This window comes from Brachionichthys hirsutus, chromosome 12 (assembly GCF_040956055.1).
Source record: "Brachionichthys hirsutus isolate HB-005 chromosome 12, CSIRO-AGI_Bhir_v1, whole genome shotgun sequence".
In the NCBI taxonomy this organism is placed as follows: Eukaryota; Metazoa; Chordata; class Actinopteri; order Lophiiformes; family Brachionichthyidae; genus Brachionichthys; species Brachionichthys hirsutus.
Window position 1 is genome coordinate 12,933,451 of NC_090908.1, and position 23,991 is coordinate 12,957,441.

Sequence of the window (23,991 nt, forward strand, 5' to 3'; positions counted from 1 at the left end):
TATCTATCACAGATCAATAGGATGAATGTATTTATATCTATCTATCTATCACAGATCAATAGGATGAATGTATTTATATCTATCTATCACAGATCAATAGGATGCATGCATTTATATCTATCTATCTATCACAGATCAATAGGATTAATGTATTTATATCTATCTATCTATCACAGATCAATAGGATGAATGTATTCATATCTATCACAGATCAATAGGATGAATGTATTCATATCTATCACAGATCGATAGGATTAATGTATTTATATCTATCACAGATCAATAGGATGAATGTATTTATATCTATCACAGATCAATAGGATGAATGTATTTATATCTATCACAGATCAATAGGATGAATGTATTCATATCTATCACAGATCAATAGGATGCATGCATTTATATCTATCTATCTATCACAGATCAATAGGATTAATGTATTTATATCTATCTATCTATCACAGATCAATAGGATGAATGTATTTATATCTATCACAGATCAATAGGATGAATGTATTTATATCTATCTATCTATCACAGATCAATATCTCGCTCCGGAGGGTTGCTGCTGGACCTCAAGGCTCCGGCTTCATTTCTGAGGACCCTGAACCTGCAGACGCTCCGGACCGTGAGGTGAGCTCGGATCCAGAACCCGCACCTCATGGACGTTAACGTGAACTCTGGCGCCACCGTGTGTTCACTAGAGTCACCTTGAGCACGTCCGGTTGACTCTTCTGTTGCTCGTCGTGATTTAGTGTTTCCGAGGGTTGTTGGTTCATCACCAAGACAACGAAACAGGAAGCGGCTTAGAATGATAGACGGTTTAATCAGATAAACATTCATGTAGAAATAGAGACAAGCTTAGAAAAATATACGTGAAATGAGCCCCAGAACACACAAGTACTGGATCAGGGTACAGGGACCCCGTTCAGGGTACAGGGGGTACGACACGTTTACCCGAGTTCCTCTTAGAACCTGTAACCTGGATGTAATTTGGGTAAGATTGTTGTGCATTTGGATTAGGGTGGGGGGGGTCCTTAACTAACATCATGGCCCAGTCCTGGGCCCTCTTTCAAAAGAGGACCCAGGACTGGGCCTTGCGGACCTCTCAGGTCAGCATGTTCAGCTCTTAAGGGGTTCACAGTTCAGTAATGACTGGTGTCTGCAGGTTCTCCTCTGTGGGGGGTCAGGAGTCCGCCAGGGTCATCTGCCACATGGAGACGGGACTCGGGGCAACACTTGGTCTCCCCCCCACCACCAGCAGCAGGTCGGGCAGATGGCGGGCCACGTCTCCGTCCTCCTCGTCCGTCAGGTCTTCGTCTGGGCGCTGCTTCCCGAAGGCTTTGTTCTCAAAGGACAAACAGTTCTCGATCCGCCCCCCTTCTGTGAACAGCGGTTCTGAGGACGGAGTCCTGGTTCTGTAGCACCGGTCCGGACTGAAGGTCTCCAGTTCTATGGCTCCTTCTGAACCCAGGAAGGCGAGTGGGGCGGGGAAGCACTTGTTCTTGAACGGCCGCTTCCTCCCACCCTGCAGCTTGGGCGGGTGTTCCGGGCTGGACCGGCTCCTGGTGGGGACGGACCTGTAGCTGGGACCCAGTCCGGTGCAGCAGTGGTGGATCTTATCTGGGGGGTTGGAGCCTGGAAGCGAGGCGAGCTGCCCCCAGCTCTGGGCGGTGAAGTCGTACCTCCACAGGCAGTTCTTGGGGGAGTTCTGGGTCTCGCCCCCCCCGAACAGAAGCATGCTGTCCTTGTAGGCCACAGCCGAGTGGCCCACGAGTCTGGGGGGGCCGGACCTGAGGGGGACAACCGCAGGCGGCGTTAGCAGGACGGAACCCGGAACGATGACCTGCAGCTGTGGGCGGGGCTAGCCAGCTCAGCTATTAGCTTCTGGGCTAAAATGCTGACGTCTATTGCTGATAGTGCATGTCACGGCCACGCCCACGGCCACGCCCACAGGGCTGTCGTGAGGTCACAGCTCACCAGTTCCTCAGGGAGCTCCACGTGTAGCTGCTGGAGTTCCACTTCCAGAAGTCTCTCTGCTCCCGCAAACCTTTCAGGCCTCCGAACAGGTACATGCAGCTCAGGTGGGTCACGGCCGAGTGACCGTGTCTGGGTCCTGGTCCTGGTACTGGCGAGCCCTGCTGGGACCCGCTGAGCAGGGACCAGGACCAGGTTCCTGTCAGGGACAGAAGTACCCAGGAAGCATTAATGCTTGTACTGGAGCAGTATCGGGTCGGGCGTGTTTCCGGTTAATGAGGGTGTGTGTGTGTGTGTGTGTGTGTGTGTGTGTGGGGGGGCGTGATTTCCTATCAGAGTATTTTTTTTGGATCGTGGAACGTTTAGTAAGGTAGAACCCTGAACTCACCCAGATCCAAGCTCCAGAAGTCCTGCGAGGTTCCTTTCAGGTCTACGAACCCTCCGTACACCAGCATGGCCCCGCCCATCACCACGGCGCTGTGGCCCTTCCTATTGGCTGGCATCCGGGTCTAGACACACACACGCACACACACACACACACTCTCACTGCTGTTTATTTTGTATCATCCACAGAGGTCCGGGTGGGATTCTGGATCTGGGTCGGCCCTGAACCGGTACCGCTGTGGTCCAGACGACTGTGTGATTCCATTCAGAACCTGGACTTCATCAGAACTCGTTTGTGTTTCTAACAATAAAGAATCAATATCACAACGATCCATCGCAACTAATTTAGCATTTCAACTTTTAGAGATTTCATTTTTTCTAACCGCTTATTCCGCTATCGGGTCGCGGGCCAAGCTGGAGCCAATCCCAGCAGTCAATGGGCGAGAGGCGGGGCTACACCCTGGACAAGCCGCCAGTCCATCGCAGGGACAGACAATCATTCACACACACACACTCACACCTACGGACAACTTAGCGTCACCAATCAGCCCAGGCTGCACGTCTTTGGAGGCGGGAGGAAGCCGGAGAACCCGGAGAACCCGGAGAGAACCCACGCAGACACGGGGAGAACCTGCAAACTCCTCACAGAATGGCCACAAGCCGGAGACGAACCCGCGACCATCTCGCTGTGAGGCAACAGTGCTAACCACTGCGCCACCGAGCCGCCCCCTTTTAGAGATTCTTTTTTATTAAAGTCACGTCTGTCTGACGTTTGATTGGCCGCTGCTGCCGAGAAACTACAAACATGGACGTTTCTGCCGTCTCGTGAACGGAGGTGGGAGGAGCCAACGGTTGATGGTCTTACCTGGCGGGGGCTGGGCTTCTGCTGCCAGTGAACCCACTTCTGCCTCTCTGCAAAACACACAGAAGGAAATAAGGCTGGGCAAGGGAGCAGGCAGCAAGGAGGCAGCAAGGAGGCAGCAAGGAGGCAGTAAAGAGGCAGTAAAGAGGCAGTAAAGAGGCAGTAAGCAGGCAGCAAGCAGGCAGGAAGGAGGCAGCAAAGAGGCAGCAAGGAGGCAGTAAAGAGGCAGTAAAGAGGCAGTAAGGATGCAGTAAGCAGGCAGCAAGGAGGCAGTAATTAGGCAGTAAAGAGGCAGTAAGCAGGCAGCAAGCAGGCAGCAAGGAGGCAGCAAGGAGGCAGTAATTAGGCAGTAAAGAGGCAGTAAAGAGGCAGTAAGGATGCAGTAAGCAGGCAGCAAGGAGGCAGTAATTAGGCAGTAAAGAGGCAGTAAGCAGGCAGCAAGGAGGCAGCAAGCAGGCAGCAAGGAGGCAGTAAAGAGGCAGCAAGAGAAGCTGGTGTGAGGCGGAGCCGCAGGACGCAACAGGAAGTGCTATCGTCAGAGCAAAAAGCACATCCTGTCACTTGGAGCTAAGAGGCAGGAGAAGCTGGTCCTGAGACGGCGTGAGCGTCTTCACGTCCGTCCCTCAGGACGCCCGTCCCAGGAGAGGGACGGCGTGAGCGTCTTCACGTCCGTCCCTCAGGACGCTTTCAGCTCCTGGACAAAGAAACGTTACCCAAACCAGAAACGAGATTTAATTATATCTGGTGTCGGAGCTGCTATGAGTTTTCCACAGGATGCTCCTCAAACATTTCACAATAAAAGCCTTGTTTCTGTCTACTTTTAATGTGAAACTCACGCAGGAAGTGCTGGTTTGTAGCAACGGTGCTTTGCCCCAAACTGGTTACACTGGGCGGAGCAGAACGAGGCTCAATAACAAAGTAACGCAACCTGCAGCAACTCGCCATGGCGACGCCGTGCACACGCACACGCACACACACACGCACACACACACACCTGAACCAGCTGGAAACCCAAACCTCACATTTTGAGCAGTACTACATTTCTTTTTAAACAAAAGAAGAAATGTAACAAAAAAGTGAGTTTTAAAAAACATTGAGAGGAAGAAGAAGTGGAGGAGGAGGAGGAGGAGGAGGAGGAAGAGGAGGAGGAGGAAGAGGAGGAGGAGGAAGAGGCGCTTCACTACGGTACTGAAGACTTCCACAGAAGCAGCAGGACACGTCAGGACAGGCTGCATCCGTGACGCCTGAGGAGCAGCATGGCTCATGGTGCTATCTGTGCTCCGCCTCCTGCTCCTCCTGCTCCTCCTCCTCCTCAGTGAAACTCACCCACGTCAAACACCCAGAGCGGATTCCTCCACTTGGAGTACGCCGAATCCAGCATTCCTCCAAACACGAACAGGAAGCCCTGAAAAGATCAGAGCCGTGAGAGATGCTGCCACGCCCGGAGGCGTGGCCTGAGCAGGGACGCACGCAGCTTGTACCTCGTGGGCCACCATAGAATGCTCCTCCAGTTCTTCTGGTGCCGCGTCTCCACTGCACGCCAGCTCGGTCCAGTCGTTGCGCACTGAAACACAGGAGCAGGTGAGGCCGGGCGGGGCGGGGCGGGGCGGGGGCGCGGCCCACACCCGGACTACGCTGCGGGTCGGGCCTTACCCACGCTGTACCTCCACAGGTCCCCCAGGCAGCTGCTGGCCCTGCCCCCCAGGACGTAGACGTGCCCGCCGTAGCTGCAGCAGGCGTGTTTGTAGCGGTCGCACGGAGACGGGGCGCTCTGGCGCAGAGGAGTCCACAGACAGGGACAGGTGTGACTCATGACGCATCGCTCACCTGGAACGGCATCGACACCCCGTTACGCCACGCCCGGGACGCGCAGCCAACGGTCCGACACGCCCCCTCGGCCAATCAGGAGCCAGCGGCACGGCGGGTTACCAAAGTGGTTTAAACCGATCCGGGAGACGAAGGGCGCGAAGCTAGCTGAGGGGGAGGACCAGGCCAGGTGCCGGTTGCCATGGTAACTGAGAGCGTCTCCAGGTGTTCAGGTGGGACCCGCTGACTGCTGCAGGCCGGTGTCAGGAGGGAAACTTTGTGCCTGTGAGTCAGAGCTCTGGGGATAGACTCCCAGGGATGCCCTTCAGCCGGCAGGTGATCTCAGCGAGGGCGGAGCTACAGCCTGCCGGCGGGACGCGGCCCCGCCCACCTCTGACAGCAGGGAGCGGACCGATCCCAGAGTTTTCTGCTCCCTCGCCACCGCGATGATGTCATCGCCTCTCTGATGTGGAGGCGTCACATGACTCCGAGCTCACCCTATCAGAGAGCTCCTGACACACAGGTGTTTATGCTAATCTCACCTGATCGATCATCTGACTGATTAATGCTATTAAATCAATAACACCGGAACAATCCTGTCTGTTCTTATTGGATGGATCTCAGCGGTTCTGATCAAACGGGTCCGTCTTTACCACCTCTGTGGGGGCAGATAACCTTCATCATCATCTTCCTCGGCTGCAGCTGGAAGGAGGCGGGAAGGTGATCCTGATCCTGAACCTGATCCTGAACGTGATCCTGATCCTGAACCTGATCCTGATCCTTCCTTCCTTTCCCACCGGGACACGACTGGACAAATTCCAGCACAGAACCAGTCAGAAAGCACGCCGGTACCGCCGGCCGCTTTGGACTCGATGGACAACCCGGGAGCTAACCCGGGATTTGACCGGGGATCTAACCGGGGAGCTAACCGGGGGATCTAACCCGGGATTTGACCGGGGATCTAACCGGGGATCTAACCCGGGATTTAACCGGGGATCTAACCGGGGAGCTAACCCGGGATTTAACCGGGGATCTAACCGGGGAGCTAACCCGGGATTTAACCGGGGATCTAACCGGGGAGCTCACCGGGATTTATTTATTTAAAAAGGATCCCCATTAGTTGACCGTGGTATCAGCTAGTATTCCTGGGGTCCGGGATCTAACCCGGGATCTAACCGGGGAGCTAACCGGGGCGCACACCGGGGAGCTGACCGGGGAGCTAACCCGGGAGCTAACGGAATCCAGCTGTTTCTGACGGACCTCTTATTTTAGCAGCTGCTAGCTTAATTTAAACGGCTACTTACGTTACTCTGATACTTTCCGTTGCCCGTCGGCGACGACCGGGTGACGTCGACGCGTGACTCCGCCACTCGAACTACCGTAATTACGCACCGTCAATGCCGACGTCGGACGGGACAAACCCGCGGTAACGCCCTTCCGAGCACCGAGCGGCGCGCGCCGTTACCGCTAGCTCGCGGGCGTTACCGCCGCTAACGAGCCGACGGCACGAGGAATGCGGTCCCGTTAAAACACCGGCGACCTCTGCCGTGTGTACTCGACAGAAGCAGCGTAATCACCACCGGAAGTAATCCCGTTACTGTCATACACGCGCGTGCCGCTCTAATTAAAGACGCATTAAAGTGCGGCGAAGTCGAGGAGGAAGCGGAGGGAGAACTTTTCCCGTTGCCCAATAACAACGGCATCCGGCCCGGGTTCGGCCCCGGTTCGACCCGGTTCGACCCGGTTCGGCCCGGCTGTGTGTTCGCGCTATAAACGCGTCAGACATATCGATTAACGCATCGAACGGTGGTGAACGGAGAGTTTTCTTCACTCACCTCCGCGCTCCTCTTCATCTGTTTAACGGCGTCTGCTGCGTTCAGGCTCGCTCCGTAAACTCCAGCTTCGGCCGGAGCGCTGGGTTTGACCCAGAAACGGGAAAGTCGCGTGTTTATTTCCATAAAAGAACATTTAATAATGTCCCCAAGAAAGCCGCTAATATTACTATTACAAATTAATTAATAAAAAAGCTTTAAACGCGTCAATCATCCTCGTTCTAATCCAAACAGGCTTTATCAGTCACAGCCCGGAGTTTATTTGATTTATGAATCATTTAAATGTTAAACATGTTCAACATTTAAATGTATTTGATTCTATTTTAATTTGGTTTCTGCAGAATCTGTTGAACAAACCGCATTATTGTTCAGTAGGCGGATCTACCGGGACAGGAGGAGGAAGGGCGAGGATGAGGAGGGGACGGCTGCGTCAGCTCCAGCGCCACGAGGCTGTCTTTAATATCAGACGTTCTAACCAGTTCTCCCAGTCCTGGTGGACGGCCGGATGATGGTTCTGCTGGTTTGGACTTTGAACAACTATAAGAACCAAATGTGATTATTTTATGGTTTTGTTTCCGACCTTGAACTGGGAATAAATGTTCTCTAAATGTTAACGAGGTCATTACAGTCGCTGAAATGTTTTATTATGAAGACATGAAGCTCACAAGTTCCACAATTAAATAATTCAACGGTCACAAAACAAACAAACATTAAAATATTTATTGAACCGGACACTAAAAACAACCACAAAGAAAAAAAGTATGAATTATGGACAAGAGGTTCAGCCAAATGTCCTGAATAAAAAGTCAGGAAAATGTCAAGTTGACTAAAAGTGAAATAAGAAGCTGATTATGAAAGTGTTTTATAATTATAAATACTGCCATCGCGTACTGAGATACGAAACGAGCTTCTATTTCTCCGCTGCTGAACAGAGGAAGCGCTGGAATGCTTTTATATTTCATTAAAGGTTCCGTAGAAACCCAAACAGGAAGTCACCTCACCTGTTCAGCCTACCTGTGTACGAATGTCCCGTTGCTTTCTCCACATTTAGTCTGTTTCATGAATAGGAACAGGAAAAGAGTTTAAAATAAATGCTTCTGTTTTCTGATGACGTCACGGCTTGACCCGGACACGTCTGGACTCGGTTTGAGTCTCTTTTAGAACACGGGAATGATTGTTCCCCCCCCCCCCCCCATTTCAGACCTGGAGACGATGGAAAATCAATCATAGGCTGGTGTTCCTGTCCAAGTCCGAGCCCCCCGGCTTTCCGCCTCCGTTCTCATCGGACTCAAAGCCGATGTTCTCCAGAGCATCGTCTTTCTCTTTCCCAGGACCATCGTCTCCTGCTTCCAGGGGCGGAGCCTCGTCATCTGAACCCGCCGGGCCGCCACACTTTTTATAGATCCGGTAGCCTGGAGAGGGAAAACACGCACATCCAATCACGCGTGTCGGTTTAATTTAATCAGGGGTAGGGTTAAATAAGTACTTACTTCTTCCTACTCCCTTTCGCTCACGTAAATTGCATAGTTAGTGCATTATGGTTATTATTTATTGTTTGAGTTACTGTTAATTAATATTACATGTGTGTGAATATGTCTTTACATATGTGTGTACAGTATATGTATTTATGTTTATGTATATGTGTGCGCATGTATTTGGCATTGTTTTATCATTTTATTCTTTGTTGTTTACGTGGTCGAAATAAAATAAAATAAAAAAATAAAAAAATCACATTCTACACGGCGACGCCCACCTCCCACGCTCAGGACCGCCACCACCAGCTGGAAGATGCTGTAGATGAGGGGGAAGGCAAACATGAGCTCCAGTTCAGCAGGGCTGAAGGACAGCTGGACGATGGTGCTGCACAGCTGGGAGTTCTGGAAGCCGGTCTCCAGGCCGATGGTCCGGCACCTGAGGAGATCAAACGACCCGATCAGGACGGCACGACAAGAAGAAGGTCGAATGAGTCCTACGTAAGACGGGCGAGGTTGACGTCCTACCGGTACCACGGCTGCCCTGTGAAGCGGGCCAGGAGGAAGCCCAAACCGAACCCGAGGAAGGGGTAGATGATTCCGATGATCCACAGGGAGGGATCAATGACCCAGGAGGACTGGTAGAGAATGCCTCCCACCACAGCGATGATGACGATGAGGAGGAAGCCGGCGATGGAGCCGATCTGTGTGCGGCAGACACACAAACGCGTCTCTTCATCCCGGCCGGCCGACGGAAGCCGGCGCCGGTTATTCCTACCTTCAGGATCTTCTTGGCGGTTTTGGGCCACCGGCGCTTCACGTAGATCCCCAGAGCGATCGGGATGAGGAGGGCCGCCAGCGTGATCCCTGAGGAAGGACAGCGTCACACACACACACACACACACACACACACAGAACCAGAACGGGACACAGGCGCCCCCTGCTGGACGGACTCGTACCGATGCTGTCATACGGGAGCTTGATGGTTCCGGTGTCGGTCCAGGTGGAGGTGTAAATGAACAGGCAGAGAGGCATCATCCCCAAGGCCAAGATGGAGGAGCAGGCGGTCATGCTGATGCTGAGGAGGAGGAGGAGGAGGAGGAGCAGCTCAAAGAAGCTTCTTAAACGACATTAACGTTCCAGTCGACGGAGCTTCAAGATCGATTATCAACCGATGTTTCAACCCGAGCAGCGCGACCCAGGCAGCCGCAGCGTTCCTACCTCAGGTCGATGTCTCCTTCCAGCCAGTAGCAGATGATGTTGGACCCGGAGCCTCCGGGGCAGCATCCCATAATGATGATGACCACAGCCTGCACGGGCATGACGTCGAAGGCCAGCGACAGGGCGAAGGCGGTGAAAGGCATGATGCCGAACTGGCAGAGGAAGCCGATGGAGATGCCCCAGGGCCTCCGGACGTGGCCCCACAGGTTCCCCGTGTCCACGGTGCAGCCCATGGCGAACATGACCAAGGCCAGCATCACGGTCAGCACCGAGCTCAGAACCAGGCTCAGGATGGCGTTGTAGTTACTGGGCGGAACCAGGCAGTCTGGGCCGGAGCACACCGTGGCCAGCGGGCCGCAGCCGAGGGGAACCGCGGCCATCGCCATCGCAGGAGATGAGCGGCGTTCTGGGTGAGGAGCAGCTTCCAGCGTTCTGCTTCAGGATCTCCTCCGGCATCCAAGGAGAGGAGGGTCAGAGGGGCGGGGCTTCCGGCCCGGCGCATAAAGCTGGGAGGGAAAATCAAAAATTAACCGATCCTCCAGGTTTAATGGGGTCAGAGTTCAGAGGCACATAAAAGCAGAACCGCTCTGAAGCGCCGTGTGATCCGTTAGTGGCTCCAGCTTTATCGCCTCCCAGCATCTTAAAACTTTATTGTTCTGTGCAGCATCATCACCTTCAATAACAGTCAGGAAGGAGGAGACGGCGAGCGCCGAAGACGGGACGCACCTTCCCATTGTTCCCAGCGGCCATTAAAACGCCGCCCTCAAACAGGCACCCGACTCGCCTCACACGGGCGAGTCGGATGAGCTCCATCTCGGGTTAAACGGCGGCACCAGAACCGCCTGCGTCTCCATCCGACGAATTAAAGGTCAAAAATGACTTTTAATGATTAAAAGCTAAACTCGGTCACGTGATCCCGATAAAAGCGGCGCCTCCGTCGTCTGACATTTTGGTTTTGTGTCAAGAAGCTGAATTATAGGATCATTATCCTCCTTCCATCCCTGCAGTAAAATCATAAAACATCAAATAGTGTGAGTCAATCGCGTTTTGGCGACTTTGAGTCACCGGATCAATGAGACAGTAAAAGTTGCTGAAAGGTTTCCTCCTCTCACGACCGACGCCGGTTTCATTTTATTATCAGACGCTCTCGCTGTGACGCCGCACATTGCCATGAAGCACTCACCGGTGACAGATGAGCCCCAATGACTGCTTATAACACCAGTTATAAACCATGACTTACGTTATTGATCCATGAAACTAACCCGCAGCCAGCAGGAGGCACAGAAACGGGTGATAGGAGGAAACAGATCAGGTGTGGGACGTCCTGAAGGAGGACAGAATGAAAGACATCCTCCTCCTCCTCCTCCTCGGTGACCCTCCGGCGCATCGTCACGCGAGCCAAACCGTCCGCTTTACGGGATTCCAATAAAGATTTGTAATTATACGACACAATAAAACAATGAGAGCAACTGCAGTTCAGATAAGACTCACGGAGCAGCCCCGGGGGGGTCGCGGTGGAGGACAGGAGGCAAGGACCAGGAGCAGCGAGGAGGGGCAGACCCTGATCAAGAACTCTAAAACGGAACCGAGGAACATCATGGGACAGGAGCCGATCATCTCGATGGATCTCTATCCCTGTTTCAGGCTAATCAATAACTCAGACGACCCAAACGGGTCGGCAGCAAACACTGGAGTTACGTTCTACCTTCATGATCCGGAGAGACGCAGAACCTCCAGCCGGGTTCCTACTAAAGGAACAACCAGACGAACTCCTCATGACGGGATGAGGTGAAGCATCTCAACCCACAAAACATCTCTGGAGCTGCTCGAGGGGGGGGGGGGGGTGGGGGCACCCCGAGCCTCCAGGGGGAGACAGACACCACGACCTCTGACCTCTCTGCTGCGTAGCGACTCAGGGAACACGCAACCACACACACACCAGCAGCAGTTTCACATTTTATTACAAAATAAAAGCCTCTGAAGCCGTTCACGAGGGCGGGTCTGAACGGGCCCCGGCTCCGCCCAGACGCCGTTCACGAGGGCGGGTCTGAACGGGCCCCGGCTCCGCCCAGACGCCGTTCACGAGGGCGGGTCTGAACGGGCCCCGGCTCCGCCCAGACGCCGTTCACGAGGGCGGGTCTGAATGGGCCCCGGCTCCGCCCAGACGCCGTTCACGGGGGCGGGTCTGAACGGGCCCCGGCTCCGCCCAGACGCCGTTCACGGGGGCGGGTCTGAATGGGCCCCGGCTCCGCCCAGACGCCGTTCACGGGGGCGGGTCTGAATGGGCCCCGGCTCCGCCCAGACGCCGTTCACGGGGGCGGGTCTGAATGGGCCCCGGCTCCGCCCAGACGCCGTTCACGAGGGCGGGTCTGAACGGGCCCCGGCTCCGCCCAGACGCCGTTCACGGGGGCGGGTCTGAATGGGCCCCGGCTCCGCCCAGACGCCGTTCACGAGGGCGGGTCTGAACGGGCCCCGGCTCCGCCCAGACGCCGTTCACGAGGGCGGTCTGAGCGGGCCCCGGCTCCGCCCAGACGCCGCTGGTCTCAGGTCAGCTCGGTGAGGTGCCTCTTAACTGGATGCTTCCTGTCACGTGAGCAATGAAACACCTGAGCAGGTAGATCCCACTGAAGTGGAGGGAGCTGCAGAGAGACGGGATGTAACCAATCACAATCAAGGAGGAGGATGAAACGGAATTATAGTTAACATCCTCTCAGAGCCGGTTTACCCCCAACCAATCAGAGGCGGAGGAGGAGGTCACCTGCCCCCCCGTTGTCTCGTCTCACCTGAGCAGCAGCGGCTGAGGGAAGCAGCCGCTGGTCTGGGTCAGAACCTCCTCCTGGAGGCTCATCAGGTTCCTCAGCAGCTTCCCGGCGCCACATTTGTCGATCTTGGTCACCACCATCTGCAGGAGAACACGCTCTGATTCAACCAGGAGGAGGAGGAGTCCGACTGGAGGAGTCGCCCGCCTCCACGTCGTTCCCAGCATGCACGGTGACATCACAGGATGATGTCACGATGAGAAACAGGCCTGACGGCATAACGCACGTTTAATGAGTTAATGTAAACGGTTCCACCAGAACCGGAGCAGCCCGGAAGTCGGGATCCGGAACGCCGGTGAGTCGCTCCGGACTCAAGAAAGGAGAATCAAAGAGCCGTCTCGGCGTTCTCTTTACCACATACGGACGCCTGAACTCCTCACACATCTCCACGGCGACGAGGTCGGCCTTCTGAAGACCGACGCTGCCGTCGACCAGCAGGAACGTCCTCGCCAGGCTGGAGGAGACGGGAGCCGACAGAGATTACGCACCGCCACCTTGTGTTCATGACAAGCAATAGCAGCAACAGCAGTTAGCAAGTAGCAGCTAGCAGCGGTTAGCAGCAGCTAGCAGCGGATAGCAGCGGTTAGCAGCAGCAGATAGATAATCATCTATGACCAGACCCTGCAGGCGTCCATTTTGAGTGCGAGGCCAATCCGATCTGTGCTCAGATATCAGATCCACATGCAGACGCGACCGCGGGGCGGGGCTGCTCACTTTTTCCTGGTTTCCAGGTACGGCTCCACGATATCCACGAAGTCTTCGGGCGCCCTGTGTCCGTACCCCGGCATGTCGACGACGGCGAAGGTTCTGCCCACCTTGAAGAAGTTCATCTTCTTTGTGTGACCCTGAGGTGGAACCACGAAGACAGATCTGCTCACTTGTAGCGGCCGCTAACATTAGCATTTCTGGTTTTCCATTATCTGTTCCGTTAGCATTTAATCCAGGATCGCCGGACGGACGACGCCCGTCGGACCCCGAGGCAGACGTTTACCGTAATTCTCGGTGTACAAGCCGCTACTTTTTTCCAATATTTTGAACCTTGCGGTTTATGCAACGACGCGGCAAATTTACGTATATTTTCCCACTTTCGTTACGAGCCGTGTTTCGTTAAAGCCTATTTATTTTCGTTACAAAATTAACGCCCGCCCGCCCGGAGGGAAAGCCCCGCTTGCGCGTAGCTGGGGAGATCTGCGAGAAGGGCCCGGCGCTCGTCCAGAGTCGCCGCCGCCGGACCGCCGTACCCGGTCCCCGCCGCCTGTCCGCCATCCGCTACGCGGCGTCGGACGCGCCGCGTAGCGGGGAAGGAACCCACCCCCTCGACCTCCCGGGCGTCCCCACCCCTGCCGCACCACGCTCCCGCGGACGGAGGATGAGGGGCACGGGGGCAAGGGGGACGGGGACACCCCGCCAGGCGGGCGCGCGCCGCGCAGCCTCCGACGGGCGGAGAGGGGAGGGCGACGGGGCGACTGCTCCCCCAGCCGCGGCTCGAGCCCAGCCCCGCTTCGCACCCCAGCCCGACCGACCCAGCCCCTAGAGCCAATCCTTATCCCGAAGTTACGGATCTGATTTGCCGACTTCCCTTGATCTAACATGCCAGACGCTGTTCACCTTGGAGACCTGCTGCGGATATCGTTACGAGCCGTGTTCCGTTAAATAGCATTTGTCTTAATGCACTTGCGGCTTACGAATATGTGCGGCTTATTTTAGTACAAAATATATATTTTTTTTAATTCAGTGGGTGCGGCTTTTTCACAGGTGCGCATAATAGTTCAGCAATTACGGTAAATACTCACCGGCGTTTTGGAGACTCGGACTTCAACCTCTGGACTCAAGGAGAACAGACATCTGATGAGAGACGACTTCCCTACGTTGCTCCTGCCGATGAAACACACCTGAGGACACGCACGCACGCACGCACACACACACGCACGCACACACACACACACGCACGTTCATTGCCTGGAACCAGCACCGCAGGACGACGGCTGTTGAGGCGCCTCATTCACCTCTGGCTGCTTCAGCAGGGGGGCGTGGCCCATCCTCTCCGCGGAGGTGAAGTAATCGATCCGATGAGACGGAGACGACAGGAAGAGTTTCTCCGCTTCAACCATGTCCTCCAGACCGGGACGGAACAGCTGGAAGCGCGACGTGTCCACAGACCTGAAGACACGGCAAGGGTCCGATTCAGCCCGAGGACGAACAGCTGCAGAGAGACCGACCCACCTGTCCAGGTAATCCTGCAGATTACTGAAGGGGTACAGTAACCCCTGGACCTTCTTTGAGGCCGACCCACCTGTCCAGGTAATCCTGCAGATGACTGAAGGGGTACAGTAACCTCTGGACCTTCTTTGAGGCCGACCCACCTGTCCAGGTAATCCTGCAGATGACTGAAGGGGTACAGTAACCCCTGGACCTTCTTTGAGGCCGACCCACCTGTCCAGGTAATCCTGCAGATGACTGAAGGGGTACAGTAAACCTTGGACCTTCTTCGCAGGAAGCGTCGCGACGTTCTGAAGTGAAGCGAGTTTATGGGCACACCGGACCCTGGACAGAACCCGAGTCCTGGGCCAAAGCCTCGGGCAGAACCGCAGACGGAGCATCTTCCCCTGCAGCGACAAGTTCATTACGTCATCATCGGATTTATGTCGTCACTGTTGTTCCACAAACCAACGCGTGGCGAGCATGACGTTAGCTAACGGTTAGCATGACGTGCCTTTCAGCTATTTCTGCTGTTAAAAGGACGTAAACAAAAACACCAATGAGGAGTTCTTGATCGATAATCACACATTCAGTTAAAATATTGATCATTACACTTTATCTTTCATTTAATTCCATCCGAGGTTCAAGTGACAGGTAAGGCTAACAAGCTAGCAAGCTAGCAAACATTCCGTTTCAAACCGCGTCACGTCACGAGTTCAGGTTGATTATCGACTCACCTGAATCAAACGATATTCATCGATTAATCACGACCTGATCAAGCATGACTGGACAACAGCTGAGCGCTGAATAAACGCTTCTATCGTGCCTCTGCTCCCCAAGACAATCTGGAATCCATGTTGTGTGCAGCGCTCAAAAGAGTCCGACTGACAACCTGGCTCTCGCTTCCGGTTGTTGAATCCGCTCTCTCATAATATCCCGTAGAGGAACCGGCGTGACGCCGGCTCGGCCGTTTTTACCGGTTCCTGATCTCCCGTGAAAACAGCATCAATATTTTGGTAGCCGGCGTCTGGAGGAAATTAGAGCGAGAGCGCCGAGCATTCTGGGATATCGATATAAATAAAAATAATGTCAATGTCAATTATGAAAAGTTTAAAATCCGACCTTCTTGGTTCCGGTAGTTCAGAGACGTCTCCGTCCTCAGGGAGGTGGTTCCTCTGAGAGAACCGCAAGGTGCAGGGAGGGATGAAGAGGAGCCTCCTTCCTCCTCGTCCATGGCGCCGCTGCATGTTAGAGCGAGACCTGAAGCTCCTCCCCGCGTCCACCAGCAGGTGGCAGTAGAGGCCCACCCAGCAGAGGAGGCCTGCTCCTGCTGCTCCATTTAAAGCAGAGCGACGCGTCCTCCGGCCGAGTCGCTAAACCTCCAGATCGGATCCCGTCACGCATCTCCTCACGTAGAACAGAACCAAGTACACACAGAACACACACACACACACATTTGGGCAGTGAAAGACGATAACGGAGGGTGCAGTGGGTAGCGCAGTGGCGTCAGAGTCCTCTGGGTGGTCCGGCTTTTTACTGTACCTTTATTTTGAAATCTAAAACCAGATCTCATGAAGTGCATTAGAGCGACGTTAAAAACATCCCTGCTGCTAACGAGATGTTTTTCAGACGCAACCAAAACAGATTCTCCTTTAACGCTCAGTTCAGCCTAAAATAAATAAGCTGTCATCATCTGGCCACGCCCACGTCGATGGCGAGTCGGGCGTGGGCGAGTTTCTCAGTCTGTAGAAACGCCACCTGTAGCTGCCGTTGTTGCTGCAGCTGCTAAGCTAAAGGCTCCCACTCACAGCTGATGGATGCGTCCCAGGAACGATGGCGGGTCGGCGGTGCGTGCATCCGACCGCCGGCGCCGTGCTATCTGTGCTAACCTGCGTTCACCTGTGAGGATGGGCGGTGCCGAGGATCTGCCCCAATCAAACTGCAGCTCGCTGGGGGGGGACATGGAGATAAAAGCTGGCTTTGTTAGCACGTAGCATCTCAAACGTGCTAACACTTTAAAGCTAACCGGCCCGGTCAGGAACGCCGTCCGGCCTGCAGCCATCATTTCCTTTTCCCCACACACAGACTTGGGTTCTGGGATTCTCATCGAACAGTCCAGACCGAGTCCGGACGGAGTCCGGACGCCCCCCCAGGCCCGTTTATTTGTTCTGTGCTCATAAATAGAACCGTTTCATCTTCGTCTCTGACAGGGTGTTATTCCTCGTGTTATTTCTTTACGCCACATTTTTGCCCTCTTAGTAATGCGCTACGGGTTTAGCAGATTGACAAGCGGGGGAGACGGAAAAAAGCGAGGAGGACGAAGACAGATAGCGAGGAGGTCAAAGGTGGAGGCGGAGCTGACAGAGACAGATGTGTGGTTGGTTAAATGAAACGGGCCGGGCTGCGGTCCGCTTCAGGCGCTGCGGCTGTGGGTGTCCAGGCTTAGCAGCCCGCGGACGGGACGCCGTGGGACGGGACGCCGGCCAACGCCAGCGTGGCCACACCCCCTCTGACCCAGAAGAACCCGGCTCCTGGGACGGCTTCCACGCCGTTTGAGCGGGACGGGTCGAGTGTTAGCGCCGAAATGACGGCAGAGATACAGAAAAAAAAAAGTTCCAAACTCATTAACCACCTTTGTACGGAGGGCGGGGCCACGCCACCTGTACAACAATGGCTCCTGGCAGCCAATGAGCAGGTGGGCGTGGCAACACCGGGAGGCACAAAGCCCCCGGTTCCGTTGGAGCCGTGTGAGAAACCATGTGAACGAGAATCAAAATCCCTTCCGTCATTCATCAGCATCCCAGCAGTCTGCCGTTGCCACGACAACGCCACCAGTAGGAGGACTTCCTGCTCCGGTCCAGACCTTCCCCGCCTGCTGTGCTCGTCATTACGGCGAGTTTATTCTAGCCCGTCTCCTCGGCGTCGGCGCAGCAGCTCTGGAACTTCCTGCCGAGCGACAGAACTTCCTCTCGCCTGGCGGTCCGGTCCAAGCAGCCCGTCCGGGTGACCCGCATCCTCCGTCCCAAAACTGGATTCAGTGGAGATCACGGAGCCCCTGCAGGGGGGCAGCTCCTCTTCCGTCGGTGAGGGAGGTCCGACAGCACCTCCTGCAGGCGAGGGAGGGGGGGGACATGGACTCCCCGCCGAGCCTTTGGAAGACATCGTGTTTCCGCGGTGGGAAAACATTCTGGTGAACTCATGAATGGGATCCGGGTCAGCGCTCCACCTGCTGTTCCCGGGACAGTCCCTCAGCGAGGCATCAACTATTGATCCTCAGAACCCGAGCAACACGCACTGAATCGGATCCGTAAACACGGAACATCACGAGGTCACTCGGGGAATCCGCAGGTGAGGATGGACGCCCGGATGTCATCGGTAGAACCCGAGTCAGCTGAGGATGAGCTAGTCCAGCAAACCCAGTAAAGAGGGACCAGCATTCCTGAGGGTTTAGCCGTTAGCTTCAGTTTAGCTCCTCCTCCTTGGTGCGGGTTTCTCATGACTCATGGACCGGAGCCCCGAGGGTGATCTGGATCACTTGGGCTGGGATGCTTTTTGGGGGCGGGGTGCACCTGGCAGGAGGAAGAGGACTTCCTCACCCGCCTCTTCATCCGGACCTGCTGCAGATGTCCTTGGAGATCCGATGCTTTCACTCGTTTGACAGTCCACACACCGCCGCCCCCCCCCGTCCTTACCTGCGGGTCCCGAGCTCATTGTTTTTGCTGTGCTGATTAACCTCTCCCCGCCTGAGGAGCGCCTCACATTGGGTTCTGGGTGAAGGTGTCCGGTACCAAAACACACCTGCCGTTTTCTAATGAGCTCCAGTGGCTCCGTGGCCCGGCGGCGGCGGCGAGTTCAGGGACGCTTTTTCTCTGAGGACAGAAAATAAAGACGTTTTAAATGTCATTCAAGAAAGACGAGGAAGAATTACTCGCGTCGGATTGGAATGAGATGAATAAGAATAACTCGTTTGGATTTCAGACACCTGAGCTGTAATAGTCAAACTATTCCATGAATGCATTACAAGCTACAAAACATAAACATCAACTGACAGTGCGCCCCCTGCTGTCTAAAAAAGGCACAGCGATTCATATTTCTAACTTCTTGCCGATTCCAGCTAAGGCGTAGGGTCCGGGTCTAAAGTTAAGTCTTATTTCGGATGCTAACATTGCAGACGACCTGCATGTGAGGCCTTCAGGTGAGGGCGAGCCAACCGGACCACACGGAACCCGGAGATGGAAGCTGGCGCTGCTCTCAGCCATAAATCTCATAGTGAGCGTTGGCGTCGGCGCCGAGGAGAGGCTCGGGAACGCCGTCTCCATTATCATAAATCAATAAAGATGTAGCGCTTATCTCTGCTTCTCAAGAAAAACAAGGATTCTGTCGGAGATAAAAGTCCGGCCTCGGCTTCAGGTGCATAAAAACAGAGAAGAGGAGTTATCGATTTCATAAATGATCCGCATTCACATCTGCACATCGTCTTCCTGACCTCATCCTGGTCTTCTTCGGTCCCGACGGCAGGTCTTGGAGGTGATCCGGGCCGTCTGGATCCAGAACAGAGATTTTTACCGCTAACTTCAGGGACAACGTCTGCAGTGATTGGACGAAAATGAGAAAGTGAGCTGCTCCTCTCAGCTCCTCCCTCCATCTGGAGGAGCTGAGAGGAGCCGAGAGGAGCAGCTCTCTGTACTCCTCGTCTCCCTGCAGGAGGCCCGAACATTCCCGTAAGCTGCAGGCGGATCTTTAATGCACTGCAGCAGGAGCAGCAGGACACGAGGCCGGATCAGAACCGGGCAGAAGCAGCTGGATCAAAGAGGAAAGAGACACGTCTTAGAAACAGAGGCTTCATTGTCCTGCTGCCGGGCCGGGCCGGGCCGGGCCAGAGACTCGGGCCAGGATGTGGTCCTGGTTTGGCTTCTGTTGGACGGGCCGGGGTTTGCCGTGAGGTCACGGTGGAAACACGCACGGGTCGGCGCCGCGTGTTCCGTCTAAGTAGGATAAACCGCACCCACGGAAACAAAGAGCACCGAGGTCTGTTCGTATTCAAGTAGAAATAAATCAAACCCAAGAGCGGCCCGACCGGAACCAGAACGCCGCCTTGCGTGAGTAGGTTTGAAACGCGCCCGGTACCATCCTTGACCCGTAGCATTAGCTTAGCGCGATCGACGGAGCCCAAAACGGCGTCTCGCAGTCAACCGGAGTTTGTGGATGAGCGCGGCGGCGAGGGGGGGGCGGCTTCGTCCCTGTACGGGGCAGAAAGGTGCTCCGAGGGCGACTCCGCTTTGGTTTGGGAACCGGTACGCCGGAGCAGCGGCTCACAGCCGCCCCCCCGGTCTCGGGTCAGGCACGTCTCCTCGCTGCCTGCTCGCCCTGACAGGACCCCCCCCCCCCCCCCCAGCAGGAGCGATGCTTCACATAATGGGAGATCAATTCTATTTTTGTTGCCCAGGTAGGAGGACTTAAGGAGTAATTACTGCGTCAAGGAGCAGGAGAGGGAGGCTGTGCTCCTCCTGCTCCCGGTTAGAACCTCCACGGAGCGCCAGAACCGGGTTCTCCTCCTGGCCGGTGGGTCAGACATTCAAACATTTATTTCCGACGGACCGATCGATCAGCTCTCAATCGGCCAATCACAACACATCCCGGAGCGAGGTGGTCTGGATTAACAAACTTCCCATCAGATCAGTCCCGCGCCTCCTCCTCTCCTCCTCTCCTCCCTGCTTGCATCTTTTGTGAGACGTGTGAAAACACAAAGGAGGCTTTAAGCGGACGGAGCTGCGGGTCGGAACCGGGACGCATCTCCCCTCGACCCAATTAACGGCCCGTCAATAGAGAGCAAAGAGCAAATGAAAAAGCCCCGGGTGGCAAACCTCGCCAAGGCCGGCACAAAGACACGCACCTCCCGCGCCTCCTGCGCCTCCTGATTAAAGGAGGAGATGCTTTAAAGCCTTTTCTTTCACGGCCGGGGTAAACGAGGGGAGAGGGTATCCTTTCAGAGGGGGCAAAGGGCTGGGAAGCATTGAGGCTGCTCAGCGAGGTGTGAACGTCCCACCTCCCAAAGACAACTGGGAAAAAACAAGCTCCGGTTTGGACAAACACAGGAATACCAGCGTTCCCATTAAGCCCCGCCACATTCCCATCGCTCCCACGGCAGGTCTGCCCCGCTCATTAGGAATATGTTTGTTTCGTATTAGGCGCTTTAAGTTGGGAGGATTTCCTGAGTGGGATACGGCGGCGTGGCGTAGCACGTAGCGTAGCACGTAGCGTAGCGCGGCGTGGCGCCCGGGATCACGGTGAAGTATTTAAAGGCGCTTTTGTGCCCTGATGTGGATAATCCCGCTCCCTGCGCTCATTATGCTCAGAATGCGCAACCCCCCCCCCCCTCCCCGGCACTGAGACCCCGCCCCGGACCTTCGCCAGGTGATCCGGCCCCGAGGAGACACCTGCCAGCGGGTAAAACCCTCTCCGGGCAAACAGGAAGCACGGAGGAGCTAAACTGATTACAGCCGGGCCCGTCCGGCGCTCCGTCTAAGCCGGGGGCTTACCAGCACAATGGGGCCTTCAGCGGAGCGCCGCTCCTCCGTGGGGGGGGCACTGAGGCCTACAAAGGGACGGCCATTAGTGTAATTACACACAGAATGAGGTGCAGGTTGGGTCTGTGTCTGAGACGCGCCGGACTCTCCTCGCCTCTGCGCTGGGTTTGTTTTCCTTTCTGTGTCAGCGCTAAGATAATCTCATTCACATGGGACCCCCCCCCCCCCCCCAGGGGGCATTTCTGAGGGGAGGTTAAAAATGCCCTCCAGCCCGACTCAAACAATTAGAATGAAAGTGTTGTCAGGCGAGGCGTCTGCCCTTCATCAGAACACCGAGGCAACGTGGATCCCGGAGTCGAACCAGACCCGGATCCCCGCTGGAAGGGGGGGGGGGGGGGGTCATTGGTGGAACTGTAGCAGAAACGCTTTGATGCTCTCAGCTGGTGAAATACAAACAGATCCAGTAATCAATCACGGATGGATCATGAAGCTTTAAGAGACCGGCTGTCCCTGATCTGGATCCTGGTCTACACCCACAACGAGGCAAGAATTGATCTGTGATCGATCTGATAATTGGCTGACGTAGGAGGCGGTGTAATTCAGACTTAGACCTCTGCTAGCAAACAGCAGTGTTTGTGTTAGCTTCCATGCTAATGCCTTAAATCTGAATACTTCAGCCGTCCTGAAATCCCACTGCGCTTGACTTTTATTTTGAAGGAGACAACCCTTGTCTCCTGGTGCTGCAATGTTTCCTCTTGTAAAAACGGACTTCAAAAGGGAAGTGAAGTATTTTGAAGTTGGACTGGACGTCCAGTCGTGTCCCGTCTCCGTGATTCTGCGTCCTCCTGGTCCTCAGCCCGGGGATGGAGGTCCAGTCTGGGCCGTCACCCTGATGCTGACGGCCCCCCCCCCGTTGCCCCCTTCAGCTGTGCCCGATCTCACCCTGTCAGCCCCAGGGCCCGCCATCCATCTGCTAACAGCCCCCCCCCCCCCCCACGGTCAGCCACCTGGATATCCGTCAGCGCCGGGACACGTGGCCTCTGGACCTTCAGCCTCTGAGAAGCTCACCTCCCGGAGGAGATCTGGAATGCAGCCTGAGCCTTGTCGTCTGCTCCCCAGCCTCCTCTGGCGGTTTCTCTCGCCACCCGGCACCAACCCGGGCCGGGGGGGGGGGCATTGGTGTGTTGAGAGGGGGTCGGCGACTCGCTGCTGCTTTCCGGCGTGTTTTTACGACACGCCGGAAAGCGAGCGAGCGAATTGCGTGTTCGACAGTGTCTGCGGTCTCTCTGCGGTCTCGCCCACGATGTCTCCCGAGAGGGACATTGTCTCCTTTCTACTCCGAGCAGTAATTTAACATGGCCGATTTATGACCGAGTACGTCTGCGGTTAGCATGCTAGCAGCGGCTACCGGAGCGTGTCGCCACGCCACCAAGACGTTACGTGTTTTAAACAAAGGCTAATGAACGGACGCGTGGCGATTACAGGAGTAGGAAGCGGTTTCCCCGCTTCCTCTGCGCCTCCCGCGGTTCTCCTGAGGAGCAGAGGAGACCAAAGCTCCCTCCTCTGCTCGGAGGGGTCGTGCAGACAGCGGCATCGCAACCTCCGGCGCCCTAACAGCACTGTAATTGTCGCTCTGCCACCAAAGTGTGTCTCCAGATTGACGTTGGTGTGCTACCCGTTGCCATGGAAACAGCCCGGCGCGCTCGTTCCGAGGTTTATTTACAGGCGAGCGATCCAAAAGCACACTGAGTGTCGGGGAGCGACACCTGTTACCGGCTACGAGGGTCCCGTTAAGGCCTTCTGAAGGACACCTGAGGGGCACCTGAGGGGCGTCACCGCCACAACAATCACCTCCCACAATAAAGGAACGGACACGAAGCCGTTAAAACACTGTTCACAGTGCAGCGCGTAAAGGAACTGATGTCCTTGAACACATCACGGTCTGACCGGATGCTGGTTCTGGCGCCACGCCCTCCTGATGAACCGCTCAGCGATGCGGACGGGGCTCCAGCGATTCATCCGTTAACCTGGGCTGTTTCTCAGCGGGGTTCTGCTTTCACACCGACGGGCCGGGCCCATTAGTCAGCCGCTGGCGAGTCGGACCCGCCCGGATAAACCTTTATTTGTGCAGACGGAGCAACCGTTGGTGGATCTTCATCTCCCGTAGCAACAAAAGCTTCAAGGAGGCTTCAAAGGCAGTTCAGAGACGAACAATGTATAAACCCCGCCTCTTCCTCCAATAAACCCCGCCTCTTCCTCTTCGATTAGGTATTTGACCACCACTCGGACGGAGGATGTATTTGATGACTGAACTTGAATCTGGACTTGAGGCGGCCGACGTTTTGACTCGTTGCTTAACTCTCAGGATTCGGGCTGTGAACATAATGAGCGTGTCCTTGGGAGGAAGACGTCTGAAATGGGTTGAAATGTTCGCGTCTCTCGGTGCGAGGAGGAAGAGGAGCCCCCCCCTCATCATCATCAACATACCTCCTTCCTTCGTGAATTCATTTCTTTGATGGAAAAGGGCACCTTAATAAAAAAATTTCTTGCGTGTCCATTTTTTGCTCGATTAAGCGCGATGAGAGTGAGATTTAGAGATGAGTAATGTAATTACTGATAAAACCAGTGAAGACGTTCTGGGCCCCGCGTCTCCGTCCTTCCTTTGAGCGTCCGGGCGAGGACCGTGGACTGAATGAAACGCTCGCTTCTCTGGGTGAGCATCGGCAGAAAATCACGCTTTAGCGTTTCTCTCCTTTCCGCTACCTCTCCAGTCGATGATTAAAATCTGGAGCGCTCCAAATTTAATTAACCTACCGTTGTACGCTTTCTTCTTGTGCTTCCTGGCAAGTATATGAAAAAAAGACATTATTCTGAAGCGCAAATGGATGCTAA

General features: G+C 55.1%; 3 protein-coding genes across 3 annotated transcripts; all 3 read right to left on the bottom strand.

Annotated features, from left to right (window-relative positions):
- Nucleotides 1-822: 822 nt before the first annotated feature.
- On the bottom strand, nucleotides 823-4,742 carry klhdc3l (kelch domain containing 3-like). The gene is made up of 6 exons (XM_068746708.1): nucleotides 4,705-4,742; nucleotides 4,550-4,628; nucleotides 3,227-3,273; nucleotides 2,366-2,486; nucleotides 1,981-2,176; nucleotides 823-1,793 (listed from the first exon to the last, which is right to left on the bottom strand). Exons 1-6 carry the CDS (start codon nucleotides 4,717-4,719, stop codon nucleotides 1,187-1,189), a joined length of 1,065 nt encoding a protein of 354 aa, XP_068602809.1. The 5' UTR covers nucleotides 4,720-4,742; the 3' UTR covers nucleotides 823-1,186.
- Nucleotides 4,743-8,085: 3,343 nt separating this feature from the next.
- On the bottom strand, nucleotides 8,086-9,940 carry slc10a2 (solute carrier family 10 member 2). Its single transcript, XM_068746696.1, has 6 exons — nucleotides 9,555-9,940; nucleotides 9,293-9,411; nucleotides 9,112-9,200; nucleotides 8,862-9,037; nucleotides 8,615-8,772; nucleotides 8,086-8,273 (listed from the first exon to the last, which is right to left on the bottom strand). The coding sequence occupies exons 1-6, from the start codon at nucleotides 9,938-9,940 to the stop codon at nucleotides 8,086-8,088; spliced, it is 1,116 nt and encodes a 371-aa protein (XP_068602797.1).
- Nucleotides 9,941-11,907: 1,967 nt separating this feature from the next.
- On the bottom strand, nucleotides 11,908-15,434 carry gtpbp8 (GTP binding protein 8). Its single transcript, XM_068746693.1, has 8 exons — nucleotides 15,310-15,434; nucleotides 14,807-14,979; nucleotides 14,380-14,533; nucleotides 14,167-14,265; nucleotides 13,088-13,218; nucleotides 12,728-12,827; nucleotides 12,338-12,456; nucleotides 11,908-12,193 (listed from the first exon to the last, which is right to left on the bottom strand). The coding sequence occupies exons 2-8, from the start codon at nucleotides 14,971-14,973 to the stop codon at nucleotides 12,103-12,105; spliced, it is 861 nt and encodes a 286-aa protein (XP_068602794.1). The 5' UTR covers nucleotides 14,974-14,979; nucleotides 15,310-15,434; the 3' UTR covers nucleotides 11,908-12,102.
- Between the last annotated feature and the right edge of the window lie 8,557 nt (nucleotides 15,435-23,991).